We start from the raw sequence: 20,765 nt of genomic DNA, 5'->3' as shown, positions 1-20,765 counted from the left end.
GAAATTCCTTAAGCAACAGAAACCATAAGACAAACGACGCCAGGAGATATTCATTTGTCTTAAACTTTGTATTTAGGGGAAGAAAAGAGATACACGGAGTCATTGGTTGTGGATGTCACGCTAGAAAATCAGGGTAAGAGGAGAGGGATGGGCACGGACAAAACCCGCTGTCAGTCAGCCACTGCTGGGCACAGCTGTAGAAGCATGGCTTGCTTCACGAGTCAAATACTATTACCATGCCGCAAATTGTATTGAGGATGCACTGTTTGCCAGCCAGACTATTCTGCTACAATGTATCAAAGTGTAGGCTAGATGCGCTTGACTGTAATTTGTATCATGCCATGTAACGTTAATGAGTGGACTATAACACCGTACATGCTACTGTGTCTTCCACTAGCCGTGGCTGTTATTTACCTACTCTGGGGGAACCAATAATAAAACAGGATATTCACACACTGACCCAGGTTACTTTTCATTACATCTATTCATCCATGAAATAACCACATTATCAGGAAAATGGAACTGGTGTTGCGGTAATTATCTGACCATACTTATTCTGGTCGAGATATTGGGTCAGTGGGGCATTCAATCCGGCTGCTTAATTATTTCATAATGAGGATCTCATTCATTCTCAATCAATGTGGGTTAACTACAGGTTTAAATCAAATATTGTGTATGTGTGTGCTTGCGTGCGTGTGCACCTTCATTGTCTTTGCTGACAAGCATTCCCTTAAAAGCAATCACATTGATCAGAAACATGATTCTTCATCATGCCTCTCAGAATAGAATAGCATGAGTGGAATGTGATGATTGTGTGAGATATACAGTGACTAAAGACAGAGCCCTCCTTGTGTTTGTTTGTCTGGCTCTTCCAGTTGTTCATAGCTTGACAGCAGATAGTGCCTAACCTCAGGCCTTCATGGTTCACACACACTGCAGAGCTTCTTGTTGTGTTGACATTTAGCCTACAGGCTTGATCACCTGGCTCCAGTGTCTTGTCAAATACCCTCTGTCGTTGGCTACTGTACCGCTTCATGACTGTTCTTCTGACTGTGTCTCTGTTGTAAGCAGCCGTTTTGAGAGGCTGGAGCCCAAACAAGGACATGGAGAGTTACGAGGACTTCTGTCTGCGGAGCCTGGCCAGACTGCAGATGGAGAGCCAGGGGAAGAGCCAAGGCCAACAGACAGGTTGTGAGCCAACTGGTCCTGTGGAAGCTCTCTCCTTCATCCACTTCCATGGAAGGGCTGTGCTCTCCCCCTTGGTAAGGACATATTCTGGGGGAAAGGGCAGGTGCAGAGAGCTGTATAGACATAGATATAACATAAGGTCAGGGGTGGAATGGAGTTGTATCAAAGTGAAAACATGTTAACATGTTAAAATGTGTTTTTCTGTTTGTGAATTCCAGGATATTACAGTGTCTTTTTTTCCAATTCCTCCCCAGCGTTGGATGTACTGTAGATGTATACCATGGAATTGTTGAAAACTCCTTTCTGATTGTCTTGAAAGACATTCTAGAGCGTGCATTATTTCCCTATAATGAACAGTATATCAGCACGGTAGAATTCAATGCCTTCAGTTCTTACAAGCTCTTTGAAATGTAAATCATTATTGGCATTGTTGATTTCGATGTTCATAATATCAAGCTAGGACTGATGGTTTGGTTAGCTAAACTAGCAAGGCTGTTTGCTTGGTTACCAAAGCAACTACGGTAGCTGTCTAGTAAACTTGCTATCTACTTCAGTGAATGTTGAACCCATTTGTACCTGCAAATGAATACATTTCAAGTGGCAAATGTGTTCAATTATAGCCATGGGATAAAAGGGATAATTAACAAGGTGCTATGCGTTCTAAGAAAAATAATGTCACTCCTTGGAAGGTCAGTCCCACTCCGCTAGTGCGTCGTGGAACACACCTTCCACGTCATTCATTATTGTCCATAGGACTCATGCCTCTTGTTGATTATCCCTTAAGTACATTGTATATATTGTGGGCTAAATCCTAATCATAGTTATTATCCATGCATGTAATTCCAACCTTCTGCATAAAAGGTGCACAAATGTTTGAGTTAAGTTAAGCATACTTATATCCAATTAGGATTCAGCCCAGTGAGCGTAGTTTGTTGGGATGGGGTTGACTTTGTTTTCTCCCATGACAACAACATGGTTCCCCAGGAGAGTTTGTGTATGTGTGGGTATTCTCCTGTCTGGGGTTTTGTAACTCTCAAGTTGCATGGTAACCAAATGCAATGATCCTTTGGTTTACAATGTGGCATTGTGAGCAATGGGCATTGAGTGGACACACACCATTATGCCCACACACACACAACAAATATCTGGCTTAAACATTTTGTAATTCACATGTCTTAGAGAAAGAGTCACCATAAAAAACACGTCATTGTTTATTTTGTTAAATCACAGAGTATTGAAGGGGCAATCAATGGTTCAAAGCATATTCCCTGTCCCTGTTTTGGTAAAAATATGGGGATGGGGCTTGAGAAATGTAACCACTCAAATTCATAGACAGACGTGGCTGACCATCCATGATATAAACAGTGTAGTTTTAACTATGTTTTGAGGCTATATAGTGTTTGTTTACTTTTACTTTGTTTACAAACATTGGAGTCAAACAAGCTTATTTTGGGGGTTCTGATGGAGTACTACAGTTGAACTAAACTCATAAGTTATATTCTTCAAGAAACAATAGGTACATATAATTAATTTAAGTCCAAAAATTCATGCAACTACAGATTGCCCTTTTAGTCATCGCTGGATATGACACACACATCTTACCAATAAAACTCAATATTAGCATCAGTCTGGATCAATGTATGACCACTTCATGAACTTAGTTTTATTGGAAAAAGTATCCCTCTTTGCCAGGGGGAGGAGAGCATCATTATGCCCCCTAAGAAATGTTACTTGTCCCCACCGGGGTGGGGGTGTTGTCTGATCCATGTTGTCTTACTGCTGCCTGATTACGTTTACTGGGAGGAGCTGTGTGAAGGAAATGTTTGTGAGAGTGGGGATAGAGAGGGGTGTGTGTTTGTGCATGCCTTGTGGGTTTGTGTGTGTGCATCTGTGCGTACGTGTGCAGGAGATGAGGTGGAAACTGAGCTGCACTTCCTCCTGCCAAATGTATGACCATAGAGACACATACTTCCCTCAGATTACACAGACCCACAAAGAATTTTAAAATAAATCAAATTTGGATAAACTCCCATATCTATTAGGTAAAATACATCACCACAGCAAGATTTGTGACCTGTTGCCACAAGAAAAGGGCAACCAGTGAAGAACAAACACCATTGTAAATACAACCTATATTTATGTTTATTTATTTTCACTTATGTACTTTAACTATTTGAACATCGTTATAACACTGTATATAGACATAATATAACATTTGAAATGTCTCTATTCCTTTGGAGCTTTTGTTGAGTGTAATGTTGACTGTTCATTTTTTATTGTTTATTTAACTTAATTTGGCAATGTAAACATACGTTTCCCATGCCAATAAAGCCCCTTGAATTGGAGAGAGAGAGAGAGATTTGAGAGAGAGAGATTTGAGAGTTGATTAGAGGGAAGGTCATTAGGCCTACTCTGGCTCTGTCCCACATTCCAGAACTTGACTGTTGTGTTCTAAGGAAGAAGTACCCTACACTCTTAGAAAAAAAGGGTTGCAAAAGGGTTCTTCAGCTGTCCCCATAGGAGAAACCTTTTTGGTTCCAGGTAGAATCCTTTTGGGTTGTATGTAGAACCCTCTGTAGAAAAGGTTCTACATGGAACCCAAAATGTTCTTCAAATGGTTATCCTATAGTGTCACGCGGAGCGGAACAGGTGAACCCAAGAGCAGACTCAGACAAGGAGACTGGGATGAGGTAACCAAGGTATTGATTTGAACACACGGGGAACATGGGGTGCAGGCCAGGGGAAGCTCGGGCGGGTTGCAGGAAGCCAGGTGCGGCGGCTGAGGCTGGAGCGAGGGGAGTTGGGACTGGGTAAGCGGGTCCGGAGAGGGGGGGGGGGGGGGGGGGGGGTCCAGGACAGAGTAGCAGGATGACAAGACGTGGGACTGGAGACAGGGGCCAGAGTCAGAGCGTGCAGAACTGTAGCGGAGAGGAAAACGGTGTCATGTAAGAGAAAACAGGCATAACACGAAAACAAGATCTAAGCAGGTACAAACCGCTAAAAACAGAGGTTACGATCTGGCACCGTGAAAGTGGCAGGCATGAGTATTTGTAGAGGTCTTGATTATGGAACGGGTTGCAGCTGGTGGGGTTCTGGTCTGCCTCCAGCACACCTGTCTCCGACCACACATTCACACACACACAGAGAGAGGAAGAGGTGGCAGGTTAGGGAGACACAGGATGAGAAGTATAGGGCGTGGCAGGAGCAGATGTAACATATAGGAACAGTCGAAGAACCCTTTGAGGTTCTAGATAGAAAAAAATGTGCTAAGTGTAATATAAACATTGTCACATGGATTCCGAGAGACCCAGGCGAGAATGTGTGTTGGTGCATGCGCGCCTGTCTGTGTTTGTCTTTATCTGACTATGTACAGTGCCTTGCGAAAGTATTCGGCCCCCTTGAACTTTGCGACCTTTTGCCACATTTCAGGTTTCAAACATAAAGATATAAAACTGTATTTTTTTGTGAAGAATCAACAACAAGTGGGACACAATCATGAAGTGGAACGATATTTATTGGATATTTCAAACTTTTTTAACAAATCAAAAACTGAAAAATTGGGCGTGCAAAATTATTCAGCCCCCTTAAGTTAATACTTTGTAGCGCCACCTTTTGCTGCGATTACAGCTTTAAGTCGCTTGGGGTATGTCTCTATCAGTTTTGCACATCGAGAGACTGAAATGTTTTCCCATTCCTCCTTGTAAAACAGCTCGAGCTCAGTGAGGTTGGATGGAGAGCATTTGTGAACAGCAGTTTTCAGTTCTTTCCACAGATTCTCGATTGGATTCATGTCTGGACTTTGACTTGGCCATTCGAACACCTGGATATGTTTATTTTTGAACCATTCCATTGTAGATTTTGCTTTATGTTTTGGAAAATTGTCTTGTTGGAAGACAAATCTCCGTCCCAGTCTCAGGTCTTTTGCAGACTCCATCAGGTTTTCTTCCAGAATGGTCCTGTATTTGGCTCCATCCATCTTCCCATCAATTTTAACCATCTTCCCTGTCCCTGCTGAAGAAAAGCAGGCCCAAACCATGATGCTGCCACCACCATGTTTGACAGTGGGGATGGTGTGTTCAGCTGTGTTGCTTTTACGCCAAACATAACGTTTTGCATTGTTGCCAAAAAGTTCAATTTTGGTTTCATCTGACCAGAGCACCTTCTTCCACATGTTTGGTGTGTCTCCCAGGTGGCTTGTGGCAAACTTTAAACAACACTTTTTATGGATATCTTTAAGAAATGGCTTTCTTCTTGCCACTCTTCCATAAAGGCCAGATTTGTGCAATATACGACTGATTGTTGTCCTATGGACAGAGTCTCCCACCTCAGCTGTAGATCTCTGCAGTTCATCCAGAGTGATCATGGGCCTCTTGGCTGCATCTCTGATCAGTCTTCTCCTTGTATGAGCTGAAAGTTTAGAGGGATGGCCAGGTCTTGGTAGATTTGCAGTGGTCTGATACTCCTTCCATTTCAATATTATCGCTTACACAGTGCTCCTTGGGAGGTTTAAAGCTTGGGAAATCTTTTTGTATCCAAATCCGGCTTTAAACTTCTTCACAACAGTATCTCGGACCTGCCTGGTGTGTTCCTTGTTCTTCATGATGCTCTCTGCGCTTTTAACGGACCTCTGAGACTATCACAGTGCAGGTGCATTTATACGGAGACTTAATTACACACAGGTGGATTGTATTTATCATCATTAGTAATTTAGGTCAACATTGGATCATTCAGAGATCCTCACTGAACTTCTGGAGAGAGTTTGCTGCACTGAAAGTAAAGGGGCTGAATAATTTTGCACGCCCAATTTTTCAGTTTTTGATTTGTTAAAAAAGTTTGAAATATCCAATAAATGTCGTTCCACTTCATGATTGTGTCCCACTTGTTGTCGATGCTTCACAAAAAAATCCAGTTTTATATCTTTATGTTTGAAGCCTGAAATGTGGCAAAAGGTCGCAAAGTTCAAGGGGGCCGAATACTTTTGCAAGGCACTGTATGTATTCTTGTTTGTGTGTGTGTCTCTCTGACTGTGTGTGTTTATTGTGATCCATCCTCAGCTGAGTGTGGAGCAGCGCAGCGAGATGTCCCAGTACAGACAGAGGGCTGCCCAGCTGGAGGTGGACAGACAGGCACTACGCAGCAGCAGCCTGCTGGCCAGGGTTCAGGACATCCTGGACAGTGCTCAGGTCAGTCTCAGACATCCATTTCCCAAAGACTCCAACCACCCAAGCCGTAGACCAAGGATCATCAACTAGATTATCTGGATGGTTGTGGGAACAGATTTCCCATATTAAAATCACTTGGAGCTGATTTCCTTGTGTTTTTACAGTTTAAAAAAAATCTCCAACAATGAAAATTCAACAAACTTTTTCTTTTGCTCAGAAATTTTGGGGGCCAAGTAAACCACCAGCTAGGGGAACCCTGCCATAGACTGTTCTCTCTGCTTCCGCATGGCAAGCGGTACTGGTGCATCAAGTCTGACACCAACAGGTTTCTGAACAGCAAAATACACTATCTAACGAAATGGCTACACGGACTATCTGAGTTGAGCTTTCTATTTTATTCTTATTTTTGCACTGACTATGCACACTCACAGGGCCCTACACACTACGCACACTGATACTCCAACACACATACAAACACTCACTGATACTCCAACACACATACAAACACTCACTGATACTCCAACACACATACAAACACACACTGATACTCCCACACACATACAAACACACACTGATACTCCCACACACATACAAACACTCACTGATACTCCAACACACATACAAACAAACACTGATACTACAACACACATACAAACACTCACTGATACTCCAACACACATACAAACACTCACTGATACTCCAACACACATACAAACACTCACTGATACTCCAACACACATACAAACACTCACTGATACTCCGACACACATACAAACACATGTTGATACTCCAACACACATACAAACACTCACTGATACTCCAACACACATACAAACACACACTGATACTCCAACACACATACAAACACACACTGATACTCCAACACACATACAAACACTCACTGATACTCCAACACACATACAAACACTCACTGATACTACAACACACACACAAACACTCACTGATACTACAACACACACACAAACACACACTGATACTCCAACACACATACAAACACACACTGATACTCCCACACACATACAAACACTCACTGATACTCCAACACACATACAAACACTCACTGATACTCCGACACACATACAAACACTCACTGATACTACAACACACACACATACAAACACTCACTGATACTCCAACACACATACAAACACTCACTGATACTCCAACACACACACATACAAACACTCACTGATACTACAACACACACACATACAAACACTCACTGATACTCCCACACACATACAAACACTCACTGATACTCCAACACACATACAAACACATGTTGATACTCCAACACACATACAAACACACACTGATACTCCAACACACATACAAACACACACTGATACTCCTACACACATACAAACACACACTGATACTCCCACACACATACAAACACACACTGATACTCCAACACACATACAAACACACACTGATACTACAACACACATACAAACACTCACTGATACTCCAACACACATACAAACACTCACTGATACTACAACACACATACAAACACATGTTGATACTCCAACACACATACAAACACACACTGATACTCCAACACACATACAAACACACACTGATACTCCTACACACATACAAACACACACTGATACTCCTACACACATACAAACACTCACTGATACTCCAACACACATACAAACACATGTTGATACTCCAACACACATACAAACACTCACTGATACTCCAACACACATACAAACACTCACTGATACTCCAACACACATACAAACACACACTGATACTCCCACACACATACAAACACTCACTGATACTCCAACACACATACAAACACTCACTGATACTACAACACACATACAAACACTCACTGATACTACAACACACACACATACAAACACTCACTGATACTCCCACACACATACAAACACTCACTGATACTACAACACACACACATACAAACACTCACTGATACTACAACACACACACATACAAACACTCACTGATACTACAACACACACACATACAAACACTCACTGATACTACAACACACACACATACAAACACTCACTGATACTCCCACACACATACAAACACTCACTGATACTACAACACACACACATACAAACACTCACTGATACTCCAACACACATACAAACACACACTGATACTCCAACACACATACAAACACACACTGATACTCCAACACACATACAAACACTCACTGATTTGCTCACACACACATAATATACACATACAGTACATTAGGAAAGTGTTCAGACCTCTTGACTTTTTCCACATTTTGTTCTGTTACAGCTTTATTCTAAATCGGATTAAATCGATTTTCGACAATCGACAATCTACACAAATACCCCATAATGACAAAGCAAAAATAGTTTTGGGGTAATGTTAGCAAATCACATTTACATAAGTATTCAGACCCTTTACTCAGTACTTTGTTGAAGCACCTTTGGTAGCGATTACAGCCTTGAGTCTTCTTGGGTAGTTATAATGGGAGAAGGGTGCTTGTTATAAAGGGAGAAGGGTGCTTGTTATAAAGGGTGCTTGTTATAAAGGGAGAAGGGTGCTTGTTATAAAGGGAAAGAGGTGCTTGTTATAAAGGGAGAAGGGTGCTTGTTATAAAGGGTGCTTGTTATAAAGGGAGAAGGGTGATTGTTATAAAGGGAAAGAGGTGCTTGTTATAAAGGGAGAAGGGTGCTTGTTATAAAGGGAAAGAGGTGCTTGTTATAAAGGGAGAAGGGTGCTTGTTATAAAGGGAGAAGGGTGATTGTTATAAAGGGAGAAGGGTGATTGTTATAAAGGGAGAAGGGTGCTTGTTATAAAGGGAGAAGGGTGATTGTTATAAAGGGAGAAGGGTGCTTGTTATAAAGGGAGAAGGGTGATTGTTATAAAGGGAGAAGGGTGATTGTTATAAAGGGAGAAGGGTGATTGTTATAAAGGGAGAAGGGTGCTTGTTATAAAGGGTGCTTGTTATAAAGGGAGAAGGGTGCTTGTTATAAAGGGAAAGAGGTGCTTGTTATAAAGGGAGAAGGGTGATTGTTATAAAGGGTGATTGTTATAAAGGGAGAAGGGTGATTGTTATAAAGGGTGCTTGTTATAAAGGGTGATTGTTATAAAGGGAAAGAGGTGCTTGTTATAAAGGGAGAAGGGTGATTGTTATAAAGGGAAAGAGGTGCTTGTTATAAAGGGTGGTTGTTATAAAGGGAGAAGGGTGATTGTTATAAAGGGAGAAGGGTGATTGTTATAAAGGGAGAAGGGTGCTTGTTATAAAGGGAAAAGGGTGCTTGTTATAAAGGGAGAAGGGTGATTGTTATAAAGGGAGAAGGGTGATTGTTATAAAGGGAGAAGGGTGATTGTTATAAAGGGAGAAGGGTGCTTGTTATAAAGGGAGAAGGGTGATTGTTATAAAGGGAGAAGGGTGCTTGTTATAAAGGGTGCTTGTTATAAAGGGAAAAGGGTGCTTGTTATAAAGGGAGAAGGGTGCTTGTTATAAAGGGAAAGAGGTGCTTGTTATAAAGGGAGAAGGGTGCTTGTTATAAAGGGAGAAGGGTGCTTGTTATAAAGGGTGCTTGTTATAAAGGGAGAAGGGTGCTTGTTATAAAGGGAAAGAGGTGCTTGTTATAAAGGGAGAAGGGTGCTTGTTATAAAGGGTGCTTGTTATAAAGGGTGCTTGTTATAAAGGGAAAAGGGTGCTTGTTATAAAGGGAGAAGGGTGATTGTTATAAAGGGAGAAGGGTGATTGTTATAAAGGGAGAAGGGTGATTGTTATAAAGGGAGAAGGGTGATTGTTATAATGGGTGATTGTTATAAAGGGAAAGAGGTGCTTGTTATAAAGGGAGAAGGGTGATTGTTATAAAGGGAGAAGGGTGATTGTTATAAAGGGTGATTGTTATAAAGGGAGAAGGGTGATTGTTATAAAGGGAGAAGGGTGATTGTTATAAAGGGAGAAGGGTGATTGTTATAAAGGGTGATTGTTATAAAGGGAGAAGGGTGATTGTTATAAAGGGAGAAGGGTGATTGTTATAAAGGGAGAAGGGTGCTTGTTATAAAGGGTGCTTGTTATAAAGGGAAAAGGGTGCTTGTTATAAAGGGTGCTTGTTATAAAGGGAGAAGGGTGCTTGTTATAAAGGGAAAGAGGTGCTTGTTATAAAGGGAGAAGGGTGATTGTTATAAAGGGTGATTGTTATAAAGGGAGAAGGGTGATTGTTATAAAGGGTGCTTGTTATAAAGGGAGAAGGGTTCTTGTTATAAAGGGAAAGAGGTGCTTGTTATAAAGGGAGAAGGGTGATTGTTATAAAGGGAGAAGGGTGCTTGTTATAAAGGGAAAAGGGTGCTTGTTATAAAGGGTGCTTGTTATAAAGGGAGAAGGGTTCTTGTTATAAAGGGAAAGAGGTGCTTGTTATAAAGGGAGAAGGGTGATTGTTATAAAGGGAGAAGGGTGATTGTTATAAAGGGAGAAGGGTGATTGTTATAAAGGGAGAAGGGTGCTTGTTATAAAGGGTGGTTGTTATAAAGGGAAAAGGGTGCTTGTTATAAAGGGAGAAGGGTGATTGTTATAAAGGGAGAAGGGTGCTTGTTATAAAGGGTGCTTGTTATAAAGGGAAAAGGGTGCTTGTTATAAAGGGAAAAGGGTGCTTGTTATAAAGGGAGAAGGGTGCTTTTTTGGACGCATCCCATATCGGATTATTTGTGTTAATTCCCCTCTTCTCTCTGCCTCTCTTACTACAGGTGGACAAAGTACCAGAGATGGAGGGTAAAATGGATCTACCAACTCCGCCATATTGCCTTTCCCCAAAACCTGAGACAGTGAATGGCTACACCCTGGTGACAGACTCCCCTGGGCTACCCAGGGGGGGTGGTGTGGTTGGGCTACACATTACGGATCGGCCCACCACCCCTCCACCTGAGTCCCCCATAGTCCTGAATGGGTACAGGGAAGAGGAGAGAGAGAAGCAGGTAGAGGAGGAGAGGTGGGAGGTAGAGGAGGAGATGAGGAGGGGAGAGGACGAGATAGGGGGCGGTCAGGATGTGAGTTTCCAGAGCCTTCTGAGGAGGTCGAGGGAGTATGTGGAGAGAGAGCAGGCCCAGAGGGGGTCAAAGGTCATCGGCAGGGTCACTTCCACCACGTCTGCGGAGAGCCTCTCTGACAAGGAGAACGAGAGCCGCAGTCCTCTGGGAGAGATGAAACCTGAAAAGGGGTACAGCCTGCGCCACAGTCCGCTAAACCCACCTCAGACCCAGGCCCACATCCAGCACCAGAGTCAGTATCCTGCCCAAGCGCAAGCCCAGTACCAGGCTGTGTGTGACCCATATGACTCTCGGTTTAGCTGCCTCTCATCTGGCCTCCCCGACCCTTACGCCCTCCTGCCCAGCCCTGAACCCAGCATGAGTCCCCGCCCCCACCGCCACCGACCACGTCCAGTGTCCACTGGTAACATCATGATCTCCTTCCCCATTGGCTCGGCCGACCTCATCCCCAGAGGGCTAGTGGGGAGGCACCAGGAGAGCACTGTTGTCATGGCGACAGGGGTGATGAGGTCACCGGAACGGGGGTCAGGCGTCAGTGACGGTAGTAGTCGTCGTGGCAGCCAGTGTGGCACCAGCCCGGTCCAGGAGAAGAGCTGCAGCCCAGTCAGTTCACATGGGCATCATGACATCATCAGCTCCGGGTTTCGCCGGCGCTGCCACACCCTAGACAGCCAGCTCCACTCCTCCCATTCTGCCTCAGGACCTGGCATGGACCGCAGCCAGGAGAGGCTCCCGCGCTTCATGGGGGGAGTGCCTCGTTTTGCCCCGAGCCGTAGGAGCCTCGCGGCCCCCCTGAATCAGTCCTATGAGGTGGAGAACCCCTCGGCAACGCTGATAAGGCCCCACGTGAGACCCTTGACCCCTGACCTCTCTCCTTGCCAGATGAGGCTGGATCCTGAGGGGCCTCAGGGGCCCCATGATGGACGGATCACACCCAGCTCTTCCCTAGAGGAGCAGGACAGTAAGACAGGTGAGATAGAGAGCTCGTTGTAACGTAGTGTGTATGATATAAGAGAGTGTTATGTAGAAAACTACAGGGCAGTCTGTACTCTGTGATTAATTTGTCTTGAATGTAAAGTCCACTACTTTTTGTGCAATCATTGAAAATAATTGTGTGTGTGTGTGCGTTCATGCATGTGTGTGTGTGTGTGTGTGTGGTATGTGTACGACCGGCCGTGCGTTTATGTGTCTTTTCTTTTTTTGTTGTGTGTTTCAGAGGAGACCCAGCGACGTGTGAGTGCTCTGGAGGAGATGCAGAGGCGTCTGGAGGAGGAGCATGCCCTGCAGATGTCTCTTCTCATGGCTGAACAGAAGAGAGAACAACAGCGCCTCTGTCAGGTCAGGACATGGAACCATAGCATGTTGACCCTGCTCAATGTATCAAAACCCACATTTGTCACTATTCTTCCACAACTATCAGCATTCCTGCAGACAGAATGTCACACAGAGAATTGAACTTTAAAGCTACAGTCTGGGATTTGGGAAGCTGTTTCTTGGATGTTATGGCCTGTCTGTCCTTGCATCTAGAGCTCTGTGTAGTATGAATTTGAGAGGGGTTACATTTCCCTAGCCCCACCCCTCAGCTGTATACCAAAACAAGTGTTTTTGAATCCCAGAATGTGGCTTTAAGTTCCATAAGTTTGAATATGTTAGCATTTGCAAAGTGTTTTGTTTGGCTGCTGTAGAGAAGTGACTGTTCAATCCTCAATACTACACATCCGTCACGGGACAACGCTCGTGTGTGTGTGTGTGTGTGTGTGTGTGTGTGTGTGTGTGTGTGTGTGTGTGTGTGTGTGTGTGTGTGTGTGTGTGTGTGTGTGTGTGTGTGTGTGTGTGTGTGTGTGTGTGTGTGTGTGTGTGTGTGTGTGTGTATATGTGTGTTTCTCTGTGTCTTTATTAGGAGCTGGATGAGAAGGGGAAGAGGCTGAGAGAGCAGGGGTGTGGCCGGCTCCTGAGTGGGGACGGTGGACTCAGCCCTTCCTGCCCTGGCCTTAGCCCCACCCTGAGTGCTACTGATAGGTCACCTAGACACAGTGTACACAGCATGGGTAGGTGGACTGTGGCATGGAAGAATAACTCACACACCCAAACCATCACCTTGGTAGATGTCATTGGGTTGAAGCATGGGGAAATATTACTATTTTTTCTACTATTTGAAATAGGGAGGTGCATTACAAAACCCTTAGGGTGTTTGTTTTTTACCTCTCCTCCACTTGTACATTTATTTTGTCTTTTAATTCTCATCTTCATATTGTATTTAATTATTTATGTGCAAATTCATCGATAAAATACAGACCTAACTGTTGACACAATAAATGTATATACTACAACAATGGTTCCCCTGTAGGTCTCAGAAATGTAAAGCCATCTTGGTAACATGAGTTGTTTATTGCCTATTTACCTGTTTCTGTGTGAATGTAATGTGTAAAGGGTTTCTTTCCCCTCTCTCTCTCTCTCTCTCTCTCTCTCCAGGTTTCTCCTCTCCACTGAGCTCTAGTGATCCCTCTCCCTCCATGCAGCCTCCTGTCTACCTGTGGGGGCCCACCTGGGGGGCCAGCAAGCCCCGGGGAAGGCTCAGTCAGGTGCTTGTGTGTTTGTGTGTATGCGTGTGCTTCTACATACTGTATATGTGTGTGGTTTCCAACTGTTGGTGCTACCTCTTGTGTCTCCATTTCCAGAATTATGTTCGATGTATATGTGTGTTTCATTGTTTTATCATACAATATATTTAATATAATACAATCTTCTCTTGACTGAGTGTAAGTTGATTTCCATGTGTCTATTCCTTACTATGCTACTGGTCCTCACTCAGGTTGTGACAGTTGAACAGCAGAGGGCGCTGTGTCGTCTGGGAGCCATCAGTTGTGGTTTCCTCACCCGCAGACTGTTACAGACAGAGAAAGTGAAACAGCTGCGCCAGACCATTCAGGTGAGAGCGCTCTTATATCTGCACACAGAAACACACACGTATACACAGTGTAGATGTATATACTACTATACAGTGTAGGTATGTAGGGGAATAGAAACTGAATCATAATGGAACTGAAACACAGTCATATTGGACTTTGACTGATTTAAAGACGATCACCTTTATTAATTAATCATTTCAATGGTATGGTTTTAGGACACACAAGAGTTCATCTGCTCGTTCCAGACTGAAGCTCCACAGAAGAGGGGATCCATCTCAGCACAGGACCTGTCTCTGCAGGAGAGAGTCAGGGCACAGGTAACACTCAGAGAGAGAGAGAGAGAGAGAGAGACAAACACACACACACACACACACACACACACACACAGAAAGTGGAACCGGATGACTACGAGTATTGATTATATTGTATGTGTGTCCCCTCCTTCAGTTGCGTGCGGCTCGATATGACATCCATGACATCTTCTTTGAGATGCCCCTGGAGGAGAGGCTGGCTCTGCTGCAGCTGGACAGAGAGGTCCGCACAGAGAAGAAGCTACGAGAAATGGTAACCTGACTGGACATTTCACCTTTCAATCACAGACTTGGACCAACCACAACACACTGAGTGGGACTTTTAACTGTCAGTCACACAAATAGGCCAATCATAACAGAAGGACTTAAACTTTGTCACTCTCACAGTAATAAATCACAAAAACAAGTGTAAAGTCCCTTCAGAAAAGTGACCTTAGACAAAACATTATTTAACTTTTTAAAGCAGACCCTAAGGCTGCAGTTTGGCATCGACAAATTAAGAGTTTATTTCCAAAACGCTATATCCACAATTTTTCACATTTGTGTTTTTTCGCCACAAATGATAACTTTTAGGTACCTTCACAATTTTTAATTCATAGATTTTAAGTGTGTATTAAAATTATTTTTTTTGCAAAATACTATACACTATATATCCATTGATTAATTGTTTAACTGGAATGCAATGTTCGTATACTGTATATTTGACTGTGACTAGCTATCTTAAGATGAAGGCACTAACTGTAAGTCACTCTGGATAAGAGCATCTGCTAAATGACCAAAATATCAAATGTAAATGCTTTACATACAGATCTCATAAATGTTTTTACATTTGGATGTCACAAATGTATCACTTGTACAGTTCTTTATAAAAAAATATATATTTGTTACATTTGGTTGTGTATAATCTAGCAGTATTCATTATCTGAGAGTAAGGCGGATATTATTTTATTTAACCAGGCAAGTCATTTAAGAACAAATTCTTATTTACAATGACGGCCTAGGAACAGCGGGTTAACTGCCTTGTTCAGGGGCAGAATGACAGATTTTACCTTGTCAGCTCGGGGATTCGATCTAGCAACCTTTCGGTTACTAGTCCAACGCTCTAACCACTAGGCTTCCTGCCTCTAACCACTAGGCTACCTGCCTCTAACCACTAGGCTACCTGTCTCTAACCACTAGGCTACCTGCCTCTAACCACTAGGCTACCTGTCTCTAACCACTAGGCTACATGTCTCTAACCACTAGGCTACCTGTCTCTAACCATTAGGCTACCTGTCTCTAACCACTAGGCTACCTGTCTCTAACCACTAGGCTACCTGTCTCTAACCACTAGGCTACCTGTCTCTAACCACTAGGCTACCTGCCTCTAACCACTAGGCTACCTGTCTCTAACCACTAGGCTACCTGCCTCTAACCACTAGGCTACCTGTCTCTAACCACTAGGCTACCTGTCTCTAACCACTAAGCTAACTGCCTCTAACCACTAGGCTACCCGTCTCTAACCACTAGGCTACCTGTCTCTAACCACTAGGCTACCTGTCTCTAACCACTAGGCTACCTGTCTCTAACCACTAGGCTACCTGTCTCTAACCACTAGGCTACCTGTCTCTAACCACTAGGCTACCTGTCTCTAACCACTAGGCTACCTGTCTCTAACCACTAGGCTACCCGTCTCTAACCACTAGGCTACCTGTCTCTAACCACTAGGCTACCTGTCTCTAACCACTAGGCTACCTGCCTCTAACCACTAGGCTACCCGTCTCTAACCACTAGGCTACCTGCCTCTAACCACTAGGCTACCTGTCTCTAACCACTAGGCTACCTGTCTCTAACCACTAGGCTACCTGCCTCTAACCACTAGGCTACCTGTCTCTAACCACTAGGCTACCTGTCTCTAACCACTAGGCTACCTGTCTCTAACCACTAGGCTACCCGTCTCTAACCACTAGGCTACCCGTCTCTAACCACTAGGCTACCCGTCTCTAACCACTAGGCTACCCGTCTCTAACCACTAGGCTACCCGCCTCTAACCACTAGGCCACCTGTCTCTAACCACTAGACTACCTGCCTCTAACCACTAGGCTACCTGTCTCTAACCACTAGGCTTCCTGCCTCTAACCACTAGGCTACCTGTCTCTAACCACTAGGCTACCTGTCTCTAACCACTAGGCTACCTGTCTCTAACCACTAGGCTACCTGCCACCCCAAATAGTGTTTTGAAAAAAACAACATTATTATTTGTCTCTGAAATGAAACCATCCAGTGAGATTTCAAACAAATAACACGTCTGTCATTAAATGCCATGATTAGATAGCGAAGAAACACACCAATCTCTTTCATAATTTCTTTAAACAATAAACATTTCTTAAAATGGATGTGTAGCATTTTGGAAAGAAAATCTTCAAATGAAAACGTCTGATTTCATCAATCAAAAGTAGAGATTAGTTCAACTTTTGATGGATAAAAACATACGCAAAAGACGCTCCTTCCTCTCTGTTGTCCGTCAACGTATGAGCTGCATGGAAAAACCTTGATTCATCTGTCACACAATCTCTGTCTGACCCTGGCCTAATACTTACTGACCCTGGCCTAATACATACTGACCCTGGCCTAATACTTACTGACCCTGGCCTAATACTTACTGACCCTGGCCTAATACTTACTGACCCTGGCCTAATACTTACCTACCCTGGCCTAATACATACTGACCCTGGCCTAATACTTACTGACCCTGGCCTAATACTTACTGACCCTGGCCTAATACTTACTAACCCTGGCTAAAAACATGTTTACCCTGGCCTAATACTTACTGACCCTGGCCTAAAACTTACTGACCCTGGCCTAATACTTACTGACTCTGGCCTAATACTTACTGACCCTGGCCTAATACTTACTTACCCTGGCCTAATACTTACTGACCCTGGCCTAATACTTACTGACCCTGGCCTAATACTTACCTACCCTAGCCTAATACTTACTGACCCTGGCCTAATACTTACTGACCCTGGCCTAATACTTACTGGCCCTGGCCTAATACTTACTGACCCTGGCCTAATACTTACTGACCCTGGCCTAATACTTACTGACCCTGGCCTAATACTTACTGACCCTGGCCTAATACTTACTGACCCTGGCCTAATACTTACTGACCCTGGCCTAATACTTACTGACCCTGGCCTAATACTTACTGACCCTGGCCTAATACTTACTAACCCTGGCTAAAAACATGTTTACCCTGGCCTAAAACATACTGACCCTGGCCTAAAACATACTGACCCTGGCCTAAAACTTACTGACCCTGGCCTAAAATATACGGACCCTGGCCTAAAACATACGGACTCTGGCCTAAAACTTACTGACCCTGGCCTAATACTTACTGACCCTGGCCTAATACTTACTGACCCTGGCCTAATACTTACTGACCCTGGCCTAATACTTACTGACCCTGGCCTAATACTTACTGACCCTGGCCTAATACTTACTGACCCTGGCCTAATACTTACTAACCCTGGCTAAAAACATGTTTAATCTGGCCTAAAACATACTGACCCTGGCCTAAAACTTACTGACCTGGCCTAAAATATACGGACCCTGGCCTAAAACATACGGACCCTGGCCTAAAATATACGGACCCTGGCCTAAAACTTACTGACCCTGGCCTAATACTTACTGACCCTGGCCTAATACTTACTGACCCTGGCCTAATACTTACTGACCCTGGCCTAATACTTACTGACCCTGGCCTAATACTTACTGACCCTGGCCTAAAACTTACTGACCCTGGCCTAATACTTACTGACCCTGGCCTAATACTTACTGACCCTGGCCTAATACTTACTGACCCTGGCCTAATACTTACTGACCCTGGCCTAATACTTACTAACCCTGGCTAAAAACATGTTTACCCTGGCCTAAAACATACTGACCCTGGCCTAAAACTTACTGACCCTGGCCTAAAACTTACTGACCCTGGCCTAAAACATACAGACCCTGACCTAAAACATACTGTTGATGATTCTGATGTGTAACTGTATCTGACAATCTGCTGGCTGTGTGTGTGTGTGTCTGTGCGTGTGGTCGATAGGAGAAAGCCAGGAGTCCTAATGACAGAGTGCTGTCTGCTGCCACACAGAGGTCACTGGACAGGAAGAAGAGGTGAGGGGGTTGAGTCCTGTGGGACTGGTTAGATGATGGATCTGTAATCAAACCAGATGCCTTATTCAGATTTGTACCATGAGCTCAGACTATGATAACATATCACAAATATATTTATTTGGCTGACATTATTGAGATAAAAGCATCATTATTCTGATGTGTATGGTTCTGTTCTCTCAGGGTGGGTGAGTCTCCAGGACAAGGCAGGAAAGTACAGAAGAAGCCAAAGAGCCCTCCCACTAACAGGTACAGTAGAGAACAGTGCTGCCCCCTACTGACTGCACATAAGTGGCTCTGACTGTCTCCTATACTTCACATCTCTGACTGTCTCCTATACTTCACATCTCTTACTGTCTCCTATACTTCACATCTCTGACTGTCTCCTATACTTCACATCTCTGACTGTCTCCTATACTTCACATCTCTTTACTGCCTCCTATACTTCACATCTCTGACTGTCTCCTATACTTCACATCTCTGACTGTCTCCTATACTTCACATCTCTGACTGTCTCCTATACTTCACATATCTTACTGTCTCCTATACTTCACATCTCTTACTGTCTCCTATACTTCACATCTCTTTACTCTCTCCTATATGCCACATATCTTACTGTCTCCTATACTTCACATCTCTGACTGTCTCCTATACTTCACATCTCTTACTGTCTCCTATACTTCACATCTCTTTACTCTCTCCTATATGCCACATATCTTACTGTCTCCTATACTTCACATATCTGGCTGTCTCCTATACTTCACACCTCTGACTGTCTCCTATACTTCACACCTCTGACTGTCTCCTATACTTCACATCTCTGACTGTCTCCTATACTTCACATATCTGACTGTCTCCTATACTTCACATATCTGACTGTATCCTATACTTCACATCTCTGACTGTCTCCTATACTTCACATCTCTGACTGTCTCCTATACTTCACATCTCTTACTGTCTCCTATACTTCACATCTCTGACTGTCTCCTATACTTCACATCTCTGACTGTCTCCTATACTTCACATCTCTGACTGTCTCCTATACTTCACATCTCTTACTGTCTCCTATACTTCTCATCTCTTACTGTCTCCTATACTTCTCATCTCTGACTGTCTCCTATACTTCTCATCTCTGACTGTCTCCTATACTTCACATATCTTACTGTCTCCTATACATCACATATCTTACTGTCTCCTATACTTCTCATCTCTGACTGTCTCCTATACTTCACATATCTTACTGTCTCCTATACTTCACATCTCTTACTTTCTTTCTATATTAAAAAAAGCTGTACATATGAAATAGTTATCCTCCAGATAGGGGGAAGTGTTTTCGGTGTCAGTACAGGTCAGTGGTACACTATCTATCTGCCCTTTCTGTATTTCTCACCTCATCACTCTCTCTCCCCCTCAGGATCCTGAAGCCAAGTCAGGGTCAGAATGCCTCTGTCCCAGGTCAGCTAAACCGACAGGGGTGAGTACAGTCTCCAACATTTCTCTACTTCTCCCCCTCTCTTTATTTCTCTGCCCTTCTTCTTTAATTCCTTAACGCATACAAAATAAAAAATACAACTATAATTTATAATGAATAAAAATCACCCCATCTCTCCCCTCTCTCTGTCTGTCAATCTAAGTCTGTGTGTCAGGAGCTGGTACAGAAATACCCCGGAGGACAGAGTGAGGCGCTCAGACAGCCTGAAGAAGCAGAACTCCCTGGGCTAACTGATTCCTCCCTCAGTCCCTCTATGACCCCTCACTCCCTGACCCTTGACCTTTGAGCCTTCTATCGGCCCCATGTTCCATTATGGTTCGACCACCACCAATGCTACTAGTCTCTCTAACCTCCCTCTGACCTCCCTCTAACCTCCCTCTGACCTCCCTCTAACCTCCCTCTGAAGGTTCAGTCCAGTGCTCTCTGCCCATCGAACACCCTACCGAATGTATTGTTACTATAGTTACATAGATTTTCTACTATTACAAACTTATAAACA

The 20,765-nt window shown here is 43.7% G+C and overlaps 1 protein-coding gene across 1 annotated transcript; it reads left to right on the top strand.

Moving 5' to 3' along the window:
* Window positions 1–37: 37 nt before the first annotated feature.
* LOC139402063 (centriolar coiled-coil protein of 110 kDa-like) lies at window positions 38–20,496 on the top strand. Its single transcript, XM_071146153.1, has 14 exons — window positions 38–133; window positions 1,072–1,262; window positions 6,243–6,371; window positions 11,103–12,372; window positions 12,619–12,740; window positions 13,303–13,450; window positions 13,875–13,984; window positions 14,215–14,331; window positions 14,527–14,628; window positions 14,759–14,875; window positions 18,707–18,777; window positions 18,958–19,023; window positions 20,189–20,248; window positions 20,409–20,496. Exons 2-14 carry the CDS (start codon window positions 1,104–1,106, stop codon window positions 20,494–20,496), a joined length of 2,559 nt encoding a protein of 852 aa, XP_071002254.1. The 5' UTR covers window positions 38–133; window positions 1,072–1,103.
* Window positions 20,497–20,765: the final 269 nt, after the last annotated feature.

This window comes from Oncorhynchus clarkii, unplaced genomic scaffold (genome assembly GCF_045791955.1).
Source record: "Oncorhynchus clarkii lewisi isolate Uvic-CL-2024 unplaced genomic scaffold, UVic_Ocla_1.0 unplaced_contig_586_pilon_pilon, whole genome shotgun sequence".
NCBI classification, from domain to species: domain Eukaryota; kingdom Metazoa; phylum Chordata; class Actinopteri; order Salmoniformes; family Salmonidae; genus Oncorhynchus; species Oncorhynchus clarkii.
Note: the sequence above shows the minus strand (reverse complement) of the source record. Positions and strands in the feature narration are given on the sequence as shown.

What these genes read in the sequence shown, in the direction of transcription:
- LOC139402063 (XM_071146153.1), top strand. Translation starts at nt 1,104, where the DNA reads ATGGAGAGTTACGAGGACTTCTGTCTGCGGAGCCTGGCCAGACTGCAG. An exon ending in AGAAGAAGCTACGAGAAATG is followed by an intron (nt 14,876 to 18,706) that starts GTAACCTGACTG and finishes TGTGGTCGATAG; the next exon opens with GAGAAAGCCAGGAGTCCTAA. An exon ending in TCACTGGACAGGAAGAAGAG is followed by an intron (nt 18,778 to 18,957) that starts GTGAGGGGGTTG and finishes CTGTTCTCTCAG; the next exon opens with GGTGGGTGAGTCTCCAGGAC.